General features: G+C 46.9%; 3 protein-coding genes across 3 annotated transcripts; all 3 read right to left on the bottom strand.

Moving 5' to 3' along the window:
- Nucleotides 1–5,271: 5,271 nt before the first annotated feature.
- On the bottom strand, nt 5,272–8,277 carry LOC133914952 (uncharacterized). Its single transcript, XM_062357922.1, has one exon. The coding sequence runs from the start codon at nt 7,040–7,042 to the stop codon at nt 5,525–5,527; it is 1,518 nt and encodes a 505-aa protein (XP_062213906.1). The 5' UTR covers nt 7,043–8,277; the 3' UTR covers nt 5,272–5,524.
- Nucleotides 8,278–14,447: 6,170 nt separating this feature from the next.
- On the bottom strand, nt 14,448–16,244 carry LOC133914953 (protein DETOXIFICATION 56-like). The gene has a single exon (XM_062357923.1). The coding sequence runs from the start codon at nt 16,097–16,099 to the stop codon at nt 14,609–14,611; it is 1,491 nt and encodes a 496-aa protein (XP_062213907.1). The 5' UTR covers nt 16,100–16,244; the 3' UTR covers nt 14,448–14,608.
- A 1,899-nt stretch (nt 16,245–18,143) lies between these two features.
- LOC133914044 (GDSL esterase/lipase EXL3-like) lies at nt 18,144–22,195 on the bottom strand. Its single transcript, XM_062357202.1, has 3 exons — nt 21,685–22,195; nt 19,145–19,275; nt 18,144–19,048 (listed from the first exon to the last, which is right to left on the bottom strand). The coding sequence occupies exons 1-3, from the start codon at nt 21,953–21,955 to the stop codon at nt 18,362–18,364; spliced, it is 1,089 nt and encodes a 362-aa protein (XP_062213186.1). The 5' UTR covers nt 21,956–22,195; the 3' UTR covers nt 18,144–18,361.
- Nucleotides 22,196–22,686: the final 491 nt, after the last annotated feature.

The following is a 22,686-nucleotide window of genomic DNA, read 5'->3' as shown; positions in this document are numbered from 1 at the left end:
TTGTAAATTGAAACAAATTTGTCCTCTAAATCTGTATGGATTAATTTTATTGTAAATAAAACAAACTTGCTTTTTAAGTTGGTACATATTTAATTGTAAAATTAAATAAATTTCTCTTTTGTGTCATACCGATTTGCTTTTGTAAATTGAGGCGATTTGCTCTCTCAAACCTAGGGAAGCATACAAATTTCTTTTTATTTTTGTTTGTAAATATATAGTAGATTGATTTGATTTTTGCTATTATGATATCTGAATTCATGCAAATTTACTTGCACATTTATTCCAACTTGCTTATGAGTCTATTCTGGTTTGCTTACAACTTTTAACAAAAATGCTTATCTACCTGGGTGATTAAAGAAAGAACGTATGGATTTTCCCTATTTTTGTTTGGTTTTACCGCATATTAAAGTTGGATATAATGTGCTTGGAGCTCGGATGCTAAGTAGCCAAAAATCAAAAAGGCGGACATATGTTGAAAAATAGATGTTAAATATCCTAAAAATAAAAAGAGAAAATAGTGTTCAGACCAAATTATACTAAATATGAGTATGCATGCTAAACTACTATAGCATGTATGGCCTAAATTTAGCCGTGTCCTTATTTTTTATGTAGCGTATCTATGTGACTATTTGGATCACTACCCCAAGGTGCCTAGCCAAATTTCGGCCATGCCGGCACAATTTAGCAGCCGTTTGCCTTAAAGCCCAGATTTGGCCTGCCAGATAAATTTTGGCCTTGCCCAGTTGTCTAAAGCCAAATCAATGGCCAGTTAGAGGCGAGCGCTTTGGTGGCCAAATTTTGGCTCGACTGCATGGTGAGATGTCAGCAGGAGAGCGGTCCAGTAAATGCTTTGCCTTTTCAATTAACAATCTTCAACTGACTATAGTTTGTAAACCACGCATCGGATTCGTCATCCGTTTGTACTATTGTATTCCTTACAATTTAATCTACAAAACAAGACATAATTTGGATATATTTTGACATTAAAAAAATTAATGACATGTAGACTCTACATGGAATACTCACAATTTTGAAATATTTTGGCCTGGTAGCAATTCAAACATCAATTTTACCTTCAATTTTAGTAGGGGCCTAACTTTAGCTTGGTTACAAACCAAGCACTACTTTTTTGCGATAAATTTGGCTATGCCCTGAATTTGGCCATAGCCAATATTTGGTTAGGTCTTTTGGGGCCGACAACCAAACAACCTCTATGAAATCAACTAAACTATCAGCTGATATGCATAACTTTTCTTGACAAAAAGAAAAAGAATCCCTCATAGGAATAGTTTTGAGAAATCATTTGAGTGGAGAGGAGGATGGCTAAAATCATTTTATCAGTCACATAAACTTCCGGGTAAGGAAGGCAATGTAGTAGTACCGACGAGCTATCTTTTTCTGAAGTAGCTAGTGAGCTTCTCTTTCAGCAAAACCTATCCGATCTAACTTTGCGCTCAGTTTACCATCTGGATAGGAACATTTGGAACCCACATTATATTCTTGTGGACTAATCTATGGTCATGTTATTGTCATGCGCCAGTTATCAGTCTCCTCCACATCCTTCTAATTTATATTAGATATAGTAGATGCCCTGCTTGCAAATAATATTGCTTGCCATCAGCACAGCCATGGAGTTATAGATAGATGCATACGCATCCGTGCATCTAGCTTAACTTTGTAGGCATCTTTACTTTCAGGATGGCCTAGCTCTTAAGTAGGATGTAGAGTACTGTCCTAGACTTTATCTCCCTTGGTTTCTTCTATTCACAGAAAAGAAAACACTCCAGGATCCAAATCTATTCTATGCTTCTCTTTCCAGAAAGAAAATCTACTAGCTTCCTTTTGGAATTCGGAGGTCCCTCCGATGCACTCGAGCTCATCTGGGTCGTTAAGTGTTTTCAAGTCAAAGGTTCCTCGGACCAAGCATGAATGATTAAATTTTGTTTGTAATCTATAGCTACTTGTGCCCTCTCTCTATTTTAGCTAGAACAACACTTGTATGCGGGCCTGTATGTGGCTATTGAGAAAGATTAGTTTGGTGCTGATCGAGGTATTGAAAAAGCAGAAGAAATATTAGCTAGCAGCTAGCCCACAAATTTTCATCTCCTATATATTGTTGGCACCTGCTTCTGCAGTCCTTTACACTATAGGATGTGATTGGTTGTCTCAGAGGGTCTTATTTGTATATACTGTATATACAGATTAAGTAGAATCATATTTGTTAAAAAAAAGTATTTGGTTAGTTGTATCTGTCTGGATAGGCTAAGCTGAGTTTCTGTTTGTTTTGCTGAATCTGAGGTTATACGAGCGGATACAAGAGTTAAAATTGTGAATGATTACTCGTATAAATATGATTTTGTGACACTGATAAGTGAGTCCGTCTGTATGAATGGATGTAGGAGACTGCATCTGTCGGACTAGGCCACAGAGGGAACTCGATTCGAGCATCCCTCTCGAACCAGATTGTAGACATATATTTGCATCCGTAAGACCAAAGTGAAACAGTGTATACGGATAACCAAACAAGTTTTTTACTAAAATTATACGTATCCACTAGTAGAATTCTCTCATACGGATAACCAATGAGCTCCATATATTCCGCATAAGAACACGCGTGAAGTTTAAAGCAACGATGCCAGTATAATGAAGCAACCCAGACTAGAAATTAAATAGTTTTAGGTGATCTTATGTAATCTCCACAATGATTTGTCTAAAAATGGCTACTTTCTTTTAAATACTACACAGCCATATGTGTTATCTGCCCTACAAGTGTTTCATGCAGGAAGACGGGTACATGGACTGGTAAGCCTCTTGTTTCTGTTGTACTAATAGAGGAGGTTATAATCCTCAGAAAAATGAAGAAATAGAGGAGGAGAGATTACTATTAGTTGTATTATTGAAGTTGGGGTAACCACCGGTGCCACTATGCTTGTTTCTCCCTTATCATGATATGATTAAAGTAGCTTCGTTTTCTTTATCTCCATAAAAAGTTTTTCCTTTTCTTTTAAAGAGGTGAGCTTTCTCTCTTGTGTGTGCCTGACCCTGGATTCACTTTTCAGTAAGATAATTAAAATTGTTTTTTCAATCACACAAACAATGAAGTCACAAACTGCTTCAGAAGCTTTTGGCGAGTCGATCAGACCGAGAGATGCACATACAAGCCACGACAAGCTCTTGTTGCGTCCATAAATATTGATGAGTATCTATAATGGTCATTATAGTAATAATTAGTTTAATAAGTATTGTTGGATCTTATTGAATGCGTAGGAGTGATCGAACTGAGCAAGTAGTCTCTGACTAGATGATCTTCGAGTAGGTGATCTTCGACTATAGTTATCCCTGATCAGATGATTTTTAAGCAGGTGGTCTCTGGCTAAGGTGATATTTGGCCAGGTGATCTTCGAGCAGTGACTGATCAAATTCGAGCATATAGTCTCTGAGCAGGTAATAGATCGAGCAGTGAATTCGAGCACATGGCCTATGAGGAATGTTCAAACTGTGAAATTGGTCGAGTCAACATTGACTGGTCAAATTCGAATACATGGTTGGACTGAGCAGTTGGTCTCTAAGCAGGTGAAATATAGAGCAATCGATCTCTAAGCAGGTGGTCAGATCGAGCAGGCGGTACGCGAGCAGATGTTTGGATCAAGTAGGTAGTCGAATCCAATAAAATCAAACTGTAATAAAGGATACTCGGATACATGTATAAAAATTTATATGGTCGAACAGGAAAGATATGTTAGTTATAGAAAGTTTGGAGATCAAATAGCATAGTCGAATCATATTTGTATGTCTTGTTCGGTTTGAATTAGGAGTCCTGATCTTTTACGGCTAAGACCTACCGTCTTTTAAATATGAGAGGGTCATGACCGATTGAGAATAAAATCCAATCGATCAAACACAATTTACATTACATTTCATTTTTATCTCTTTTGCTTAGCTCATATAGTCATGTTCTCTTTTCTAATCTACATTACTACCTGTTCTTGATGTCGATGACCAAGCACAAGCCATCAGCACTCTATGCTCCGATAGGGTCCCTCTTGAACGTGGATGATGACGAAGATCTGATGACATAGTGCCACGACTAGGGTATCCTGGGTGTTGCTCGCTAAATATTACACACAAGAAGTTCAGAATTTGATATAATATCTTTTCGCGTCAACAATAATCATATATCATAATATTTTGAGCTGACACACTCCAAGAAAGAGAGAGATGGGATTAGTTGCAGATTCAGAAGAAGTTTTCCGGTGATGAATAGCAAATAGAATACTTTAGTTGTTGAAAGAAGCAGTTGTACCGAAGAATAAAACCTTTGTATTGTATGAGCACGGGGAGTATATGTGTGTATGTAATACACATATAATACTGGGGGTCGGCTGTTCAATTGATCCAAGTGACGTTGCATAAAGTCATGCAGCATCGAGCAGCAGCATGTGACGGACGGACGGATGGAATCCTGATCTGATGATTGAGTCAACCACAACCACCCTCCCATGTGGCTGACCAGATCACTCGACGCTTCCCTCCCTTCCCTCTACTGCCTCTGAGACGTTTTCTACTTTCCACTGTACCATGGTTTACGGACGGTTTGGAGAGCAGCAAGGAAGGTTGAGTCAGGAGATGCAAATGCTATAGTAGTATACGCTCTATCATCTTGCTCACTCCATTCAAGCTGAATCTGATGGGTGTACGGTTGCTTTCAGATGCCATGAGCCCATGACCAGCTGGATTCAAGCTGAAGCCACATCCATCTCTGAAACACAATACTTAAGGCACCGTATCTGTATTGATTACCGTATCTGATATGGATATACACGGGCAAGTATCGAAAAATATAATTATGTAAATTCTGGATATGTAACTAGATACTTCTTCAATACTTTGGGGATAAGTCATAGCTCATTCATAGCAGCATGACCTAGCAAGTTATTCGCACGCCCGCCTCCTTCTTGTAGAGCCGCCCGCACGCGGTCCACAATGCCCTCTCAGTCCTAGCCGTATTCGGCGGCGGCAGCGTTAAGTTCCTCTCCGGCTCTCTCCTTTTCTCATTCTTTCTTCCTCTTCCCTCTCTTATATGATTTGACTATTTGAGATATTGTTCAGGTGAGTAGTGACCGACTGATGTGTGATCTGTGGCCGACTTATATCATTTAATATATCCTAAATTTAAGACTTTTAGTGTGGTATGTAATGGAACCTAAGTATTGCATGGGAATAACTTATTACTATTTTTTAATAAAATGTATTTACATATTGGATTTTTTTGAAAAATAGCGTATCCTCATATCTGTATCAGTTCAATATCGATACACATATCTATATCGGTGCTACCTAGACATCATCATGGAGAATAAAGGCACTGCACTATATTCGCAAGAGAGAGATAATTTTCTTTCTTTAATTTGTACATCAAAGATTCCATCCGGCTCCAATTGCCACAAAAATCCATGAAGATATTAACTAGCAAAAACAAACAAAGAACTGGAAACAGTGCAGCCCAAATCTGTTGCTCGATAGATCAACATCTAGCCCTTGGCACCGTTGATTTCTGATCGGCCGGTCTACGGCACGAGCTTACTGTTCCATTGGCGTTGCCTCGGCAGGTGCCGGCGGTCTCCTCGAGCTGGCGGTGGACGGCGAAGAGCGCACGGCAGCTCATCTCCTTCTCAAACCGCCACACGTAATTCAGCCCGACGAGGAGCTCGGCCACCGCGGCCTCCACCTTCTCGCGGTCCGCAAAGTGCAGCGTCTGCAGCAGCAGCAGCACGTTCCCCCCGCCGAACCTCGCTGTTGCGTCCGCGGCCGCATTCCTCTCCTCGAAGCTGCGCTCCGCCTGCCACCGCATCGTCGCGTGCGCCATCGGCGCCAGCCACTCCAGGATCCCAGCCAGCGCGGCGCGCCACTGGCCGGCCAGCCCCGGGTCGGCGGTGGGCACCGCGCCGCGCAGGCGCGCGCGGAGCTGCCCGCGCACGCTCGCGGTGAGCATGCCGTACAGCTCGTCCCGCTCGTCCGGCCCCACCAGGCGCGGCGACCGCGCCATCCGCTCGATCGAGATCACCAGCCCGGCGTACCGCGGCGCCAGTGCGGCCGCGCCCAGCGTCCCCGGCGGGGGTGTCAGCGCTGACGAGCTGTCCTCGAAGAAACCGCCCCGTTTCGAAGCAAAGCTTTGGTCGAACAGCAGCTCCTCCATTGACATGGACTTCCGTGCCAGCGGCGGTGGGGACTGCGCGTCGACGGACGGGTGGACTGCCGAGGAGAGTGTCAGGCTGCGGTACAGCGGTGGGTGCCGCTGTTCCTGGCCGGCGCCGAAGACGAGCTTGATGCGCGCGAGGGTGGTGAATGCCGCCGGCGCCAACGATGCGACGACGGCGTCGAAGGTGCAGCCCCAGAGGGACGTCTGCTTGAGGTGCTTCACCTCCTGCTTCTTGGAGAATATTAGCTGCTGCTGCTCGGCCGCAACCGAGATCTTGCTCGCTGAGAGGCTGCGGCGATGGCATCCGCCTCCGTTGCCGCACTGGAGGAGCTTCCGGAGGCCGTGCTCGGCCTCTGCCAGCTGCTCCATGGCTTTGCGGAGCGCGGCGGTGCTGGCCACCTGCTTGTACATCTTGTGCGCCCTCGTGTCCATCTCCTTCCAGCTGGCCGCCGCCCACAGGTGCCGGTCGCGGCCGGTGTCGGCGAACTCCAAAAATGCGTCCCTGAAGTCACTGAGGCAGGGGTCGGCGCAGCGCGCGGCGAGAGCGGCGACAGAGTCGGAGGCGGCGCGGAGCGCGTCGACGAGCTCGGCGCAGGCGAGGCCGAGGAGGAAGTCGTCGTCGTCGGAGACGATCTTGCGGACGCCGTCGAGGTTGATGGTCTCGTGGCGGAGGCGAGCGACGGCGGCGTCCCCGATGGCGCGCCACATGTGGAGGATCTTGGACATGAGGCTGGCGACCTCGAAGGCGAGGATGGCGACGCTGGTCTTCTTGGGGCTCGGCGGCGCCCTCGAGGACATTGCCGAGCGGACCTTGGTGAGCCATGACTCGAGAGCCATGGGCATGATCTCTCTCTCTCTCTCTCTTTATATATATGCTGCTGTTAATACAAGGAAGGTATCAATGGAAGCAAGAGGCAGCAGCACCACCACGACGAGGAAAAAAGAAGAGGAAGAAGGCAAGAGGCAACTAGTTGCAATGATTTATACTTGCAAGTTGCAACTGCTCAGCTCCGAGCTATAGCACATTAGCACTAGCTAGCAGGACACGCTGCAGTCAGAATGAAGGTAAAATGCTCGACACATTTGGGCATTTGTTAAAGTCCCAGGCTCGAGCTCCCATAAAAAGAAAAAGGAGAAAATGTTTGGAGGAAATCAATGTAGAAGACTATCGATCAGGCATCAGAGTGGCCTTGGAAGTAAACAAATGGTTGAACTGAAACTTGCTTAGAAAAATTTGGTACTCTATATATGCTGTTGGGTACTACTAGTATTAGTGAGATCAAGATCTAGACTTGAATTAGAAGGTGGCGACAGTGATGCAGCTAGAGAAAAAGGTAATCTTTTTAAAAGCGAGCATCGGCTGATCATGTCATGTGGAGCTTCAGTTTCAGCTGTCCAAAAACTCTACTTTTGTAAGCAGAATTTTAGGAGGCGCCCTATGTATACGAATGTATAGATCGCCAAATCGGATGAAGTTATACTTGTATGTGCGAGTGAAAAAAGGAAGACGAGAGGATAAGGATGGTTTAATTTGCAAGGTGTGGCCATGAAAAAGAGAGGGGTGGGTGATAAACAAGTCAAGGTGGTGGCGGTGCATCCATCTCGATCATATCGATTCCCTTGTCCAGCGATCTACATTTTTGGATTTGGATTTGACCTCAGCCGGTCTGGGATCACTTACAAAACATGCGCATCGGTTCGTTTCTACAAAGATCCAAGTCAACCGTCCTGCAGAAAGCAGAAAATTAATGAGTGAAACTAGACTGCCATCTATAAAGAGCAAATGAAGCTCTCCTTTCATGCTCTGCCCTGTTTCTGATGGTGCAAGAACCCAACCTAGTTACGTGCTGCCGATCCATTGTGTTGCCCCTGACAGATCTTAGATCTCCACTACTGTAATGCTCGCAAAGGGAAGGGATAGGTACCCACACCACACACAAGCGCTGACCTGACCACAACAGAATCTTCAGAAGATGCTTCGTCCATTTCTATTTCTATTTTCCAAGCAAGCAAGCAAAATAAAGTTTCCATTATAAAAAAGAAAAGCAAAATAAAGTAGACTTCACTTAGCACGGGCAGTAGCAGCAGAGGGAGGAGAGAAGAGGTAAGAGGGAGAGAGAGAGAAAGATCCCACTTTACGTGGTCATTGTAAGAACAATGGGCCATAGACAGACAGACAGACAGCTTCAGCTCCATAACAGGCACCAACGATTCTTTTCATACATACCTCAGATCAGTGGCCTATTGGAGGCTTACAAGTTTGTGGTTTTGGTACACCACCACGGTACTATACTACTGATTGCGTGCACTCCATATACTGATTACCCGTGTCATGCAAACCTCGTACACACATCTTTTCAAGTCCCCACATTGGCTATGTATTTTGTGCCGTGTCATGCAAACCTTTTCCCATTCTTACAGTACGTAACACATAATAATAACACACCCCTGCTGTTTCATCTCATCATCTCACGTGGCACGTTAAAACAAGACAAGACAAGGAGCACGACACCTTTGCGTCTCGCGAGACCATTAGGCCACAAACTGGTATATATTCCAGTTTATCTCATTCTCAATGTGCCGGTTGGTTCCTCGCGATCCTCCTTTTTGATTGACGACAAAAAACAACATGCCGACATGACCCAAACTTCAAAAGATGACTGTGTGTTGTGATGTTTTTACTTCCTGAACAGTTACACGTCTGTCTGGGGATAAGAGGAAGAGTTACCAGTCAATCAGTTTGCAGCAATGATCAATGATCAATAAGTGACCATGCGATTTGTAAGCAATTAGATTATATTAGCTTACATGAGTAAGAAGGTGCTACCCCGAATATAGGACTCTCATATTCAACTCAACTCGGACATAATCGCCTGTTTTCTCTACTATGAGAGGAGTGAAGTTGTCTGGTTTTGTTTTTGTCACCTGCCAATCATCATCTAACTTCTAAAATTCCAACCAAATAAAAGATGCTGCAAAATTTGTCAAATGCCAACAGTAGAAATAAGATCATCATCTTCCTTTTGTGTGTGCCATCATATTTACTTACCACTTCAATGAGCCCTTCCATCGCCTCATCCTTGCTGATGGGTTTACCCCTTCGGCCATCCTTAGGATTGCAGTTCCTGAACCAAAATTATGAATGCATCTCTGACCATTGTTACCAGGCCTACACAAAACTATTTGAAGAAGTACTTTCTGGCCAACATAAATATATTAGGCACAGAAAGAATCATAAGAAGATAACAGAGTAAGTCTATTTTTCAAGAAAACAGCTAAAAGTGTTAAAGAAAGTTGTTTGCATGTTACACTATGAGGTGACGTTGTTGGAGGTTTGACAATCATTTCTTGGTGTTTTCCGGTTTAGTGTGCTTTCTGAAAGTTAAGGCATTTCAATTATATCAACAATTCTATAAAAGTGGAGCCAATTCAAATAAATTGGCACAGCTGAAAGAGTATGAGGATTGGTTAATGCAGCCGATGTTGGATTGAGCCTCGAGGACCGAATATATAGTGTATATGGTTTGGATATCAAGCAACCTTAGAGATAAGATGGAAACTAATCATATCTGTCGGAGGGTGAACTCCTCAAGCGGGGATCCGGAGGGACCCCTTTGAGATTCGGTCGGGGGATGATTCTGAATCCGTTTCGTATGTGAAATAAATGGGAGTAAATGAGATGCAGATGGAGGTGGAATAATCGGATGCAGGAAGGAGTAAATGCTTAGGGGATTTTTAGACAGGTTCGGGCCACACTGAGCGTAACACCATACTACTGTGTATATGCTATAAATGCTCTGAGAATGTCTCTTTGAGTATCTGCTGGGTTACAAGAATATTTGTCTAAGTCTAGAGCTTCGTGCTCCTTGTTCTTCGAGACTTATCTTCTGGTTCGTCCTCTGTTGTCTTGATCTCGATCTCAACTCAACTGTCTTTCTCCGGGGAGCCCGCCCCGCTTATATACCCGCCGGGGCGGTAGCGTGCTCAGAAAGGATGGCGCGAGTTCCAATGCATCATAAATGGAAAGCAACCATCATGGGTTGCTGCGCGAGGTGACGGGGAGGGTTGAAAACGCGCCCCCGTCCGGTCTTGTTCGTCATCATGTCGCTTTTCAACGGGCTCCGCAGGGAGGGCCCACCGGGCAGCCACTGAGCAGCCCGGCTTGCCCGCCCGGTCAGAGCAAGCCTGACATAGCAGGGCGGCAGGCGGGGCACCTCAAGCTCTGCGACGTTATCCCGAGGCGCGACGGATGACGCACGATGGGACCTGTGCATTAAATGTCTCCACTCCTCCCTGCCAGGCTGTGGCAGGGACTGACAACAAGCGTGGGGGAGTGGTTGAAAGTGACAGGTCACACGCCATCTTAAATGCAGCATCGAGCCTGTCACCAGTTGACACCTCACCGCTGGGCCTCTGTGGGGACCACCGGTGAAGGACTTTTTAGGCCCTCGGGGAACTGTGAGTGATCGGGGGCTACTATTTGTAGCCCCGAGCACTCTCTCCCGGAAATACCCTCTCTTGGTACTCGGGGAACCGAGTGCTCGGGGGCCACTGTTCACGGCCCCCAGCACTCTCTCCCAGAACTGACTGTTCGGGTCCTCGGGGAACCGAGTGCTCAGGGGCTACTGTTCACGGCCCCGAGCACTCTCTCCCGGAACTTGGCTTTTCTTGGGTCCTCAGGGAACTCGGGTGCTCGGGGGCCACTGTTCGCAGCCCCGAGCACTCTCTCCCGGAACTTGATTTTTCTTGTCGTCGGGGGACTTGAGTGCTCGGGGACCACTGTGCATGGCCCCGAGCACCCTCTTCCCGGCACTTGATCTTCTCGGGTCATCGGGGAACTCGGGTACTCGGAGACCACTGTTTATGGCCCCGAGCACCCTCTCCCGGAACTTGATCTTCTCGGACCTCGGGGAGATAACCCCTGAGAGAGGGCGCTACGTGGCACTCTACTGTTCTGGCCTCGGAACTCGGGGACCCCCGGTTCTTGTGTCACCGACAATATCCTACCACAACAACCGGATCCTTGTGTATCCTATACTATATACTCTAACATTCCCCTGCAATCGCAGCGAGAGTGTCGCAGACGATGAAACTGGGGAGGAAGATAAATGACATCCCCCGCAGTCGAAACAATGGGATGCAAATGTTGCGACTGACGACCGACAAGTTGCTCATGTAGATGGTAGCCCTTTGTGCCTGATGTCGAGGCAGCCGAGAGTAAGGCGAGTAACCATGGTCAAGGATGTCGTGCGTGAGATAGCCGTGGTCGACGTAGCTGTAGTCAGGGTTGTCATGGTCGAAGGAGACGTACATGAAGCCACGGGCGCAAGAAGGTGCCATGGTGATGGACGTAGGGAGGCCCGAGGGAAGAATACGGTGACATGGACAAGGCGATTATTGAGAAGAGGCCGATGCCGAAGTCGACGCAGTCGAGGCCATCGAGGACAAGGCGTGCATCGGGTTTTCCAAGCCTGAGAATGTGCCGGGAACGAAGGCACGTACCGGTGTTGCCAGTACTAGATGCGTGAAGGAAGGGAGCCCAACCACGTGCCTGTGTCTGAGGGACTAGCAGAGAAGGCTTCAACGGTCGCGGTGCGCAGAGTGGCTAGGAGAAGGTGCCGATGTAGCCTGCAGTTGTCGGATTAGACGAAGAGGTTGAGGAGGAGACTATGACATTGGCGACGAGGTTGTGCTGGACGAAGATGATAGAGGGAGGCAGAACCAGCGGCCTGGAGTGGCAACGCCAGTGTTCGAGAGAGTGTGACGGCGGTGCTCGAAGAAGCTGACGAGGAACCCGAACAGCATGACGTAGACCAAGTGCGCCGACGACTGAGGCGATGACGTGGGAGGCTGCGTTGGTCAGCTAGAGTGTCGAGGCGCATGGGGATGATGATGTAGGGCGATGGTGAGAGCCTTCGGTCGGCTGGACCGCGCACGGGAGGGCGTGACGGAGCTACGAAGTCACGGATCAAGGGCGGCAGCACTGCGTCTCGAAGGCGATGCAACAACAACCCTGATACTCGGGTGGAGACAAGCGTACTCGTGGAGGACAGAAGCCATGTCTGATCGGCCAGGAGGAACCGCACGCGATCAGCTAATCAGACCGAGGACGCGCGAGGCGGTTGTGACGGAGGCGTCCTGATTGGTGGAGGCGTGTCGGTGGACGAGGCAGGCGGGAACAGGTTCGCGACGCTATAGTAGACGTGAACAGGGCACTCCCTTGTAGCGACTGTGGTACTGTAGCAACTGTGAATAGTATCGGTGGAGTCGATGCTGATTTGAATACAGAAGCGAGGACGACAGGCGACGAGCGACACAAATCAATATTGGATTGGAAAAACCAAAGAGAAACATCGATTAACAACTGACGACAAAGAAAACTATCAGAAAAAGACTCTCTAGGACATCTGATCAACACGATCGGCGGTGCGAACCCTAGTTACGGGCGGCACTACCCCCGACGGAGATCATGGAGATGGATCTCCTCGGGGGCGTGCGATGCGGAAGCTGACGGCGGCTAGGATTTGTGGCCTAGGATCATAACCTAAACTTGTGATACCATAAAAAAGTATGAGGATTGGTTAATGTGGTTGATGTTGGATTGAGCCTGCTGAATATATAGAGTATATATGACTTAGATATCAAGTAACCCTAAAGATAAGATGAAAACTAATCCCATCCTACCATAACAACTGAATACTTATGTATGCTATACCATATACTCTAACAACAGCACATATGCCAACTCATTGTCAAGCTAAGCATTCTGGTTCAATTTCATAAGATTTGAGTCACCTTCCATCGAGCAGGTGCTGTGCAAAGAGGCAGCTTTCGAAGTACTACTACTGAACCAAAAGTTCACAATGAACTTATGGTTGTGATTCTATTCAGAAAGTGGAATGAATGAAAACATAGCATTATTTTGCCAAATACTAGCATAACTACATTCTCAATTGCACAGTTAATGACATTGCGAATATATTCTTTTTAGAAAGTTTGAGGTCAAATAAATGATAAAATATTAAATAAGTAAAACATAAGAACTCAACTTCAAGAGTTAGAATAAAAATACGGATTCAAACTCCAATACTTGCACTTGTAGTAAGCCATAATGATTTTTTTTAATTCTTATATCATAGATGTCTCTGTTTAATGCAACAAGCAGCAGTGACGCTGGGAGAAGATTGCGGGGGGGGGGGGGGGGGATGCATACCATGGAGGAGCATAGTGATTTGAATCACTTATCTCCTCTGATGTCGATACACAATTATTGGTTGCAGGGCACAATGCAAGGGGTGGATGATTCTTCTGCACACCAAGATAGTTTGGTTTGGTGCCACTGGAGCCATGGGACGACGAGAAAGAAGTGCAATTGTCAGAGCAAAACAAACATTTCGTCATTTGCAATCATCCTGTTAGTACTTTTTTGTGTGTGATTCTGGTCAGTATTGCTTTGATCAATCAAGAGACACACGGAAAAGCAGAATAATTCTAAGTCCCATGTGCCATGTACAAAATCACTGGCATCGTCGAACATGAAATGGGGTGGTTATTCTCTTTTGTAAGAAAATGGGACAGTTAACTGCATTCGGATTCCAGATGCGAGTAAGGTTGAGCAATCGAATGAAATCAAAATTACTAATTTATGAATTTGTAAGGTCGTCACGACAGGTACAATTGACAACACGGGTCATGAATCAAAAGAAAGAAGGCAGGCGCAGCGGTTCTTAGTTTTACATACCTGAAGTGGAAGATAGCCGCGAGCGTGGCGAGCTCAGTGCTCCTCAGCACAAAGTGTCTTCCCTCCGGGGAAGCAACCAAGAGGGAACAATTAGTCAGAATAAATCGTCACAGGCTATGAATGCAAAGAGCCGAATAGGAAGAAATGGAGATTGGGGTTCGCCGTGGGATACTCGCGGGAGGTCCTTGTTCTTCTTAACCTTGGTGGAGGCGGCGAAGAAGAGGAGGAGGAGCTATCGGTGGTCTTGGCTCGGGGGAGGCAGCAGCAGGAGGTCACCGCATATGTGGCCATCTCGACGAGGAAGGAAGAGGAGAGGAGAGGAGAGAGTAGAGTAATCAATCTTGTCTTGGCCCGGATAAATATGTGGAGTTGGGCTCTGTTCTGTCCCAACAATGAAGCCCAGCAGAGCAGTCTCTGCTTTTTCTTCTCTTTTCTTCTAGGATTGCTGATTCATAAAATGATTTGATTTTTTAGCATGGAAGGAGAATTTTTCACTGCCCAAGCAGATTCTGAGAAGAGAAACCTCTGCATGCATCTTCCGTCTATAAACTGCAGTAAACTAATCAAGTCAAGTCAAAGCGGGCACTTCATTCGAGCGCGCGCCAAAATCCCAACGACGCAATGCCATGCAGGTGCAGCTGAGCTCCCACCACGACGACGAGCCGCGATCAGCAAGCCTCGCCGGTATTGCAGTTTCGAGATGCCTCCTTGGTGGTGGGCTCATCATCGGTGGCGCCGGCTCGCCTCCTCGCCTTCTCTGCCTCGGATGTCCAGTCCATGCACACGATCACCGTAACGAGCACCGCCAGGCTCGCCGCCGCGCCCACCAGGAACCCCGCCAGGAGGCCCTCCAGTCCCAGCCGGGCCTTGAACCCCAGCGCCACGCCTACCGGCAGCGCCACCACGTAGAACCCGCCCACCACCGCATACATGCCCACCAAAGGCCGCGCCGTGCCCCGCACGATGCCGCCGCACACGTTCAGCGGGAAGTTCACCACCTCCAGTAGCGCCATCACCTTCATCGCCCTGCCCACGCCGTCCCGCACCTCCGCGCTGCGGGTGTACATGCGGGCCCACGGCCGCCGTGCAGCCAGCATCAGCAGGCCGCCCACGACGCCGGCCAGCGCGCCGCCCACGATCGACACCCTGGCGGCCCGGCGCGCCAAGGACGCGTCCCCGGCGCCAAGCTCGTTCGACACGCGCACAGACGCGCTCACGGACAGCGAGAGCATGCCCGCGAAGAGGAGGTAGTCGAAGTTGAGCGTCACGGCAATCACGGCCACCATGCGCCGCGCGTCGGGGAGGCGGCCCGTGAGGAGGACCAGGATCTCGTAGCACCACCACTCCAGGCACGTGTTCAGGCAGCAGGGGAACGCCAACCGGAGGAGCCCCAGCCAGCCTCCCAACGTCTGCTGCAGCCAGCCACACGTCTTCGCGGGGTCGTTTGCGCTGCTATCCGCCTTCCGCCGGCGCTCGTACGCGAGCACGTAGGCGGCGAGCATGATCGCCACGGCCAGATCACTCATCCAGATGGCCGCGGCGACGCCCTCTATGCCCTTCCTTGCGGAGAGCGACATGGTGAGGGGGATGTGGAGGGCGAGGGCCAGGGCGGTGGTGAACAGCGTGGGGAGCGTCACCTCCTGCGAGCTCAGGTAGGCCTTGAGCGGGTTGAGGAAGGAGGTGACGGCGAGGTCCGGGAGGAGGCAGACGACGTACTTCCTGGCGGTGCTGGCGATGTCCGGCTGCTGGCCGAAGCGCAGGAGGACGGCGTCGACGCGTAGCCAGAGGAGCGCGATGGGGATGGAGGCGGCGAGGAGCAGGATGGTGGCCATGACAAGCGTCCTGCGCAGGAGGCTGACGTTCTTGGCGCCGTGCGCCTGGCCGCAGATGGGCTCCATGGCGCCACAAAGTCCGGTGAGAACGGCGAAGCCGGTGACATTGGCGAAGCTGAAGCCGAGGGTGCCGGCGGCCAGCTCCAGGTCGCCGAGGCGGCCGAGGAAGGCAGTCGTGACGGCCATCTTGGCGAACCACGTGAGGTTCATGCCGATGAGCGGGAGCGCGATGCCGCGCTGTGCGCGCACCTCGGCGTTCACCGCGCGGGCAGCCGGTTCTGCCCACGCGGGGAGCGCGCGCCGCTGCTGTGGTGGCAGCGTCGTCATGGCAAACTCGCCTGCCGTGTCTGCAGAGTGTGGTTACACATACTTATGGTGCTCGATCGCCTCGGGCGACACATCATCATCCATTGCAACTGATACGGTTTGCTTGGAAAAGGACAGAGGAGCACAAGCAACGGCCTGAGGTGTCGTGCACGCATTCGACGTTCATTTGGATCTGTAGCTAGGATCGATGGCATGCATACTACCACTATGCTTAAGTTGCTTCAATTCAATCTCTTGACATGCATACTTTTGTCTACTACTTTAATTTACTGCATGCCACAATGGAGAAGCACTACTTTAATTTGGTGTTTGCCTGATCTGAATGACACCAATGCTGGGCCTGCCATGCCCACCCCAAGCCAAGCGTCGTCGTCGTTGAGCAGCAATGCGCGCGAATGGCCTCACCATCCCTCTCCACTGAGACAGAGAAAGGCGAAAATAATTGGACTCCTGCTCCTTTTGGCAAATTTATTTATTTTCAGTCATTTCCTTTCTCTTTCTGTTTGCATCTAGCTAGCTAGCAACCAAACCAAGAAATCAACAGAGAGCACTAGCTGTATATGGCTACATCGAGCAAGTTCAATGTTCACATTCACAACCCACACGCTCCTCTTTTCTGCAAGGAATTCCCCGCGCGCATGCAGTTTAATACACTACACATCTGCACTACCAGATCGAATCGAATCAAATATATGGTACACACACTACACTACAGGTACCGAAAGTTGCTTGCAAGCCTCGGATTTCTGTTGCAACCTTTACATGTGCAGCTTCAGTTGTTGCTAGTTTATCATTACTTTCCTTTCTTGAGACTTGTCTGCAGACTCCTAGTGCATGCATGATCAGGTGTTGGATGTTGACGCAGTTTGGTAGTATCAACAATTCTTTTTAGGGGGGGAAAAGTCGAGGTCATGAGGTAGGCAACCAGTTACTTTTCTTGGCTAGCTTTGGTCAGTTGCTTTTGCCGCCAGAAAAGAAGGGGGGGCAGAAATTTTGCTATTTTTTCCTGACAAACTGTTGGATGAGAAGGAATCGGCAAAAGCCTGATGTGAAAAGGACACAGTGCAGAACAAGTTAATCAGTTACCAGTCTATCATTCAGTGACACTGAAAGTCCAAGCAGCTCTCTCTCTCTCTCTCTCTGCATGGGCATGGCGATCTATGCAGTGCAGGTGCTGTGTGGCCGTTTGGGGAACTTTGCAATTGGGCTTGGCCTACAAATCGTAAGCCCAATTTAGGTTCGATCTCGATATTTCCTTCCTTCTCGATTAGAATGGGCCGCGGAGGTGAAGACTTAGGGGCTGTTCGGCCCCTGTTTGGTTGTCAGCCTTTGCAAACTAGACTAAAATTTGATCAGATTTGGCTACCACTATGGTAACTAATATTTGATTAACCAATTAAAATTTGGCAGGGAGCAGTGCAAAGCAAGCAAAACGCTAACTGATTCCTGGGCAAGCAAAATGCTCGTCCCAATTTTAGCCTGGCTACATACAAGCTCTCGCTGAGGTATCAGTAGTAGGTGATTGGAAGCATTAAAAACACCTTTTGGGTTTAGCAATAAGTTTAAAAGGTCATATCTTCTAAACCTGATGTCCAATCGATGATCCATTTATACCATTGTACCCGTAGCAATTAAATCTACAAAAAAAGATTCATGTTGACTATGTTTTTGTACGAAAAATCAATGACACGTGGGACCCATGTGTCATACGTATACTTTTAGCAAATTTTCGTATGGCCGCAATCCAAATACTTTCTTTTAGCATTGCACTTATTTTTGACTTATTCACCAACCAAATATTTTTTTTTTCTAATTTTGGTCTTGCTCATAGACAATATTTGGTAAGGCTTCCTAAGGTCAAAAAACCAAACAATCCCTTATGCCGCATCCGCGTTGGCCCAAGCCAAGATCTCGTAGCCCATTTGGGCAGTACATGTAGAAACCGCGCGACAATCATCACAGCTTCATCTTCATACATACACACTTGCTCTAAAAAAAAACCCTTCATCTTGCTGATACCAGTGTCTCAGACCGATCTCAAATGGAGTAGCAAACAATTGTACTTATCGATTAACAATATCTTGGAGTAGCAAACATCCGGATACGATGAGCCAGCGTTGTTGCCTTGCCTTGATAATAAATAAATAGATAAATAGATAACTCTATGGATGAATGGATGATTAATTGATCCCTGATGCATGCAATGCAATTAGTATATATATAGATGCATTGAATGCATAATATCCCGATCGTTCTCTTCGATCACATGATTACTTGGATGTAGTTGTCGAAGATGTCGTTGACGATGATCCTGTACGCTTGCTCGGTGGGGTGGTAGCTGTCGAAGAAGACGTGCTGGGAGACGTCGTCGCAGACGGAGACGAACCTGCTGTCGCAGAGCCCCGTCACCTCGATCATCCCCGTGCCGCAGCACCCCTTGGTGGTCTCCGTGAAGCCGTACCTCTGTCCCCTCTCCATGAGGTCGTCGAGGATGCGGTAGATGTCCATATACACGACGAGCGTGGTGAAGGACGGCTCCTCGTTCAGGCCGCCGATCATGTCCTGGATCCTCGCGTTGTACAGCTGCGCCGCCTGGTTGCGCTTTGGCTCGCACTCCCGTCTCAGGCCTCCGCCCACGGTCCGCTGCGACGGCACGCACCCCACCGGCGGCATCCCCACGAAGCCGATCTTCCTGGCGCCCTTGGAGCTCACCTTCCTGAGGAAGGCCTCGGCGCCGGAGACGAGCAGGTCCACGTAGCTGGGGATGTCGTACTCCACGCTGCGGAAGGGCGTGGTGAAGTAGGTGTTGGCCACGTCGTCCGTCCCCGCGCACACCACGAACAGCGATCCCTCGATGATCTTCTCCGTTTCCTCCTCGCCGACGATGTCCACCAGCTTGCCACGGTACTCGTCGAAGTAGGACAGCTGCTGCTCCAGCGAGATGACGCTCTGGCCAACGAAGCATGCAGATTATTAGATTCTAATAAGGTGGAAGCGAAACGAAACTGGAAACCCGGCCCGGCCATGATTGATGATACTACATACCACCACGACCGGGGTGAGAGGGTCGAAGCCGGTGGCGCCGGACGCGAAGCTGACGCCGGTGAGGAGGTCCTCCGGGCTGTGATCCACGCCCAGGTACGCCGGAAGCAGCTGCTTGACACCAAGCCCCTGGGCTGAAATATAATTAATCAAGTGCAAATTAATTGACAGTATATATATTCATCCTTCATTTCACTACGTACTTAGTGCAACACTATCCGATCATAAATACATGATATTTTGAAAAAGTTTTAGATAAATTTTTAAAACTTTGATTAACAATGGTTTTTAAAGTATTTAGTTTGAAAACTTTGAAATTATATGAGTAGATTTGTTTTGAAAAATATTTTTATAATACCTCAAACTCAATGAATTTTATAAATATACTTATGACCAGAAAGTACAAGCTAAGGTAGATGCATATATTGAATGCATGTGTTTTCCGTGTGTGTGTATGTATACATTAGATATTAATTAGATGTCCACATAAAAAACGATTATGTAATAAATAATTTAAAAATAAAAGAGAAGAAGCTTGCTTTTTATAGAAGAAAACAATCCTAGATGATTATGCGGGACAATAAATTCTTTTGGGAGATTGGAGATCTTAATAAACTAGTAAAATATATGTATTCATTGAAAACTTATTTCTCAGAGTAAATTTTATAAAACTACAACCATTTGCAAAATAGTTATAGTTTTGTTTAAAAATGTAGTTTTGTGTTACTAGAGTCACAAATACTTGTAGTTTTATGAAACTCATTTTAAAAGTTATAGTTTTGCAATAGTTGTATATAAATAGTTATAGTTTTATAAAATTTACTCTGTTTCTTAATATTAATTACTAGTGCAGTTGGTAAATTAGTTGGTGCATGAATATAATGCGCAGATATAATTAAATGAGCAACCGGCTGGTCAGGTGGTAGTACATTGGAAAAGGGAAGATGTAGCAAATGGCACTCTCCAGCAGCAGCAGCAGAAGCAGTTTTCAGTCCCACTCCAGCAGCTAGCCATCCGTCTGTCTACTCATAGGCTGACTAGTGAGCAGAACCTGTGAACTGTACTAGTGGACCATCTAGAGAGAGAAATTAATTAATATAATGGACCACCCTTTTTATTTAGTTTCCTAGTACAAGTTAAGGTTAATTACTAGTAAAATTGGCTGGTCCAGTCCATATATGCAGATCTACTGTGAACTGCTGAGTACGTTTCTGGATCCACCACTTACATTAATTGTCAGAACGGATACTGCACGCATGCTGAAAGAAGCAGAGAACAAAATATATGCACATTTCCACAACACGCTCTTGTTACCATGCATGTTCAACGTATGTGATATCAGGCCTAATAACCACTAGGAAATCTGAATTGTTAGTATTATTGCATGGCACGAGACTACAGTTAGCAGAGATAAACACTTGTTTTATAAAAGTGCAAACTGAAATATTGGATCTATATATAGCCAGCCAGCCATATTCCTTTGTGCTTTTTCCCTCTGTGTCCAGCTCGTCACTCATCTAGATGCATGATTTGTTACGTTGTCCCGCCAAAAACGTAATGAATGAAGCAGCCCCAACGACTGAACACGCGATGGACATGTTACCGATTCAATCACGGTACCAAGATTGCTACTTTGTTGGCATGCACGCGAGACGCATGGTCCGACTGACGTTTATATGATCGACCACGCATATATTTGATTATTGTGGGAAGATAATTCGTTACAGGCTACCAATTAATTAAGATAATTACCCTGTTTTCCCCCTGCCTGCATCACAACTGAAAAGCATTGCGATTTGCACATGCATGCAGAACTGAATAACACTGAAATTATAACCTCTCTGGAAACTCTAAAAAAATTATGACCTCTGTGCACTGCTACCAGTACGTACGACTACTAGTATTGTACTCCTCCAACATTGAATCAATCCATCACGCATAAACTATAGCTTATCCTCCTCTGTTGAAAATGCTGCACGCATTTATTCATGCATATGGTCTCCTCATCAAGCGCGCTCGAGTCTGTATTTTTGTCAGTGCAATTTACTCCATGCTGTGCATATACTCATAAATATATAGTATGACTAGAATAGTACTCCATGCAGAAGCTGAACACTACTTTTCTTTACTAAGATGACACTTCTTTAATTAAAACTGCTAGCAATGTACTAGTATATCTTTAGAAGGAGCTAGCGAGGGTACTTGTATGGGAGTTGCTATCCTTGATGTGTTTTTTTTTTTACCTTTTCCGTCAACGAGTTTCATCCATGCATGGGTTGTTACTCACCCTCACTTCCAATTATCTCTGACTGCTCTGCCGTCACCGCTTACCATACTAACTAATCTATTTTTACGCTTTCCTACTATCGGCACCGTCCACCGGCCCAACGACCTCGCTCTAAGCTCGATATCGATGGAACCTCCCGATCCCTGACATCCCTGATAATCCCGAAACCTAAGCTTGCCGTAGTTCGTCCATTCTCATCGACTGAACGTGGCGCGATTTTCGGTGGCGTGACTTGTATACTAGACAGTAGACGTACCGATGAGGTCAGTGGGTATGAGGCCGTTGGAGTATCGTCCGGTGGCCTCATGGTTGAAGAAGTCCTTGCCGTAGGGTGGATGGTTGGCCTTGATGAGCGTGAGCAGGCCGTTGTTGTTGCCGGGGTCGACGATGGAGTCGCCGAAGACGATGACCGCCGTCACCAGCGGCCCCTGCGTCGCGTTGTACTGGTACCCATGGCACCTCGCCGCCAGCAGTAGCAGCAGAGACACCGCCACCGCGAGCGCCGACATGCTCCTAGTAGTGTGCATGGACAATAGCTTAGTACTCCAGGTTGCAGACGCGTACAAGGCGGGAGGGACTACTAGTCTAGCTGCTAGTGCTATATAATAAGGTACAGGCTCGATCGATCGCTTGACGGATAGATGTCTCTCTCTGGACAACCTAGCTGCTAGCTACGTATATACTGTACGTACTGCTCTCTCGTGCCGTCTTGTGGTCAGCTAGCTAGCCAGCCAGCACTAGCACTTTTTATTTGATCGATCTCCTAGGCCGACGTCCTGATTAAACAAACTCATATACTCCCCTCCACTCCCTTCCATCCCAAACGTATTTGGTTTTAGACTCGTACATAAAAATTAAAAAAATAAATTGAATCACCTTGTTGCCCGGCCCCTTTATTTATACAAGTTACAAAAGATGGATTATTTATTCATGAGTCTGGTAGCATTTATTTAGCAAGCAAGCTTGAATTGTAGAGTAGTATCTCATATATATATATATATATATATATATATATATATATATATATATATACATTAATATACACAGAGAGAGAGAGAGTTTATTCTATAGTTTACTGTTACGTCATTCCTAATTACAATTTAAAAAACTGTCAGTTACAATTTACTAGGTAGATCAGTTATAACCGCGCATCCAGAAATACAAAATTACAATATGAGAAAAGAATTACGTTTTAGATTATACTATAATTATAATCGTGTTCCTTAGGTGGTATATCATTAGGTAAGAAATTCACTAG

The sequence above is a fragment of the Phragmites australis genome, chromosome 4 (genome assembly GCF_958298935.1).
Source record: "Phragmites australis chromosome 4, lpPhrAust1.1, whole genome shotgun sequence".
NCBI lineage: Eukaryota > Viridiplantae > Streptophyta > Magnoliopsida > Poales > Poaceae > Phragmites > Phragmites australis.
The sequence above is the reverse complement of the archived record's forward strand: the minus strand, read 5'-3'. Positions and strand labels throughout refer to the sequence as shown.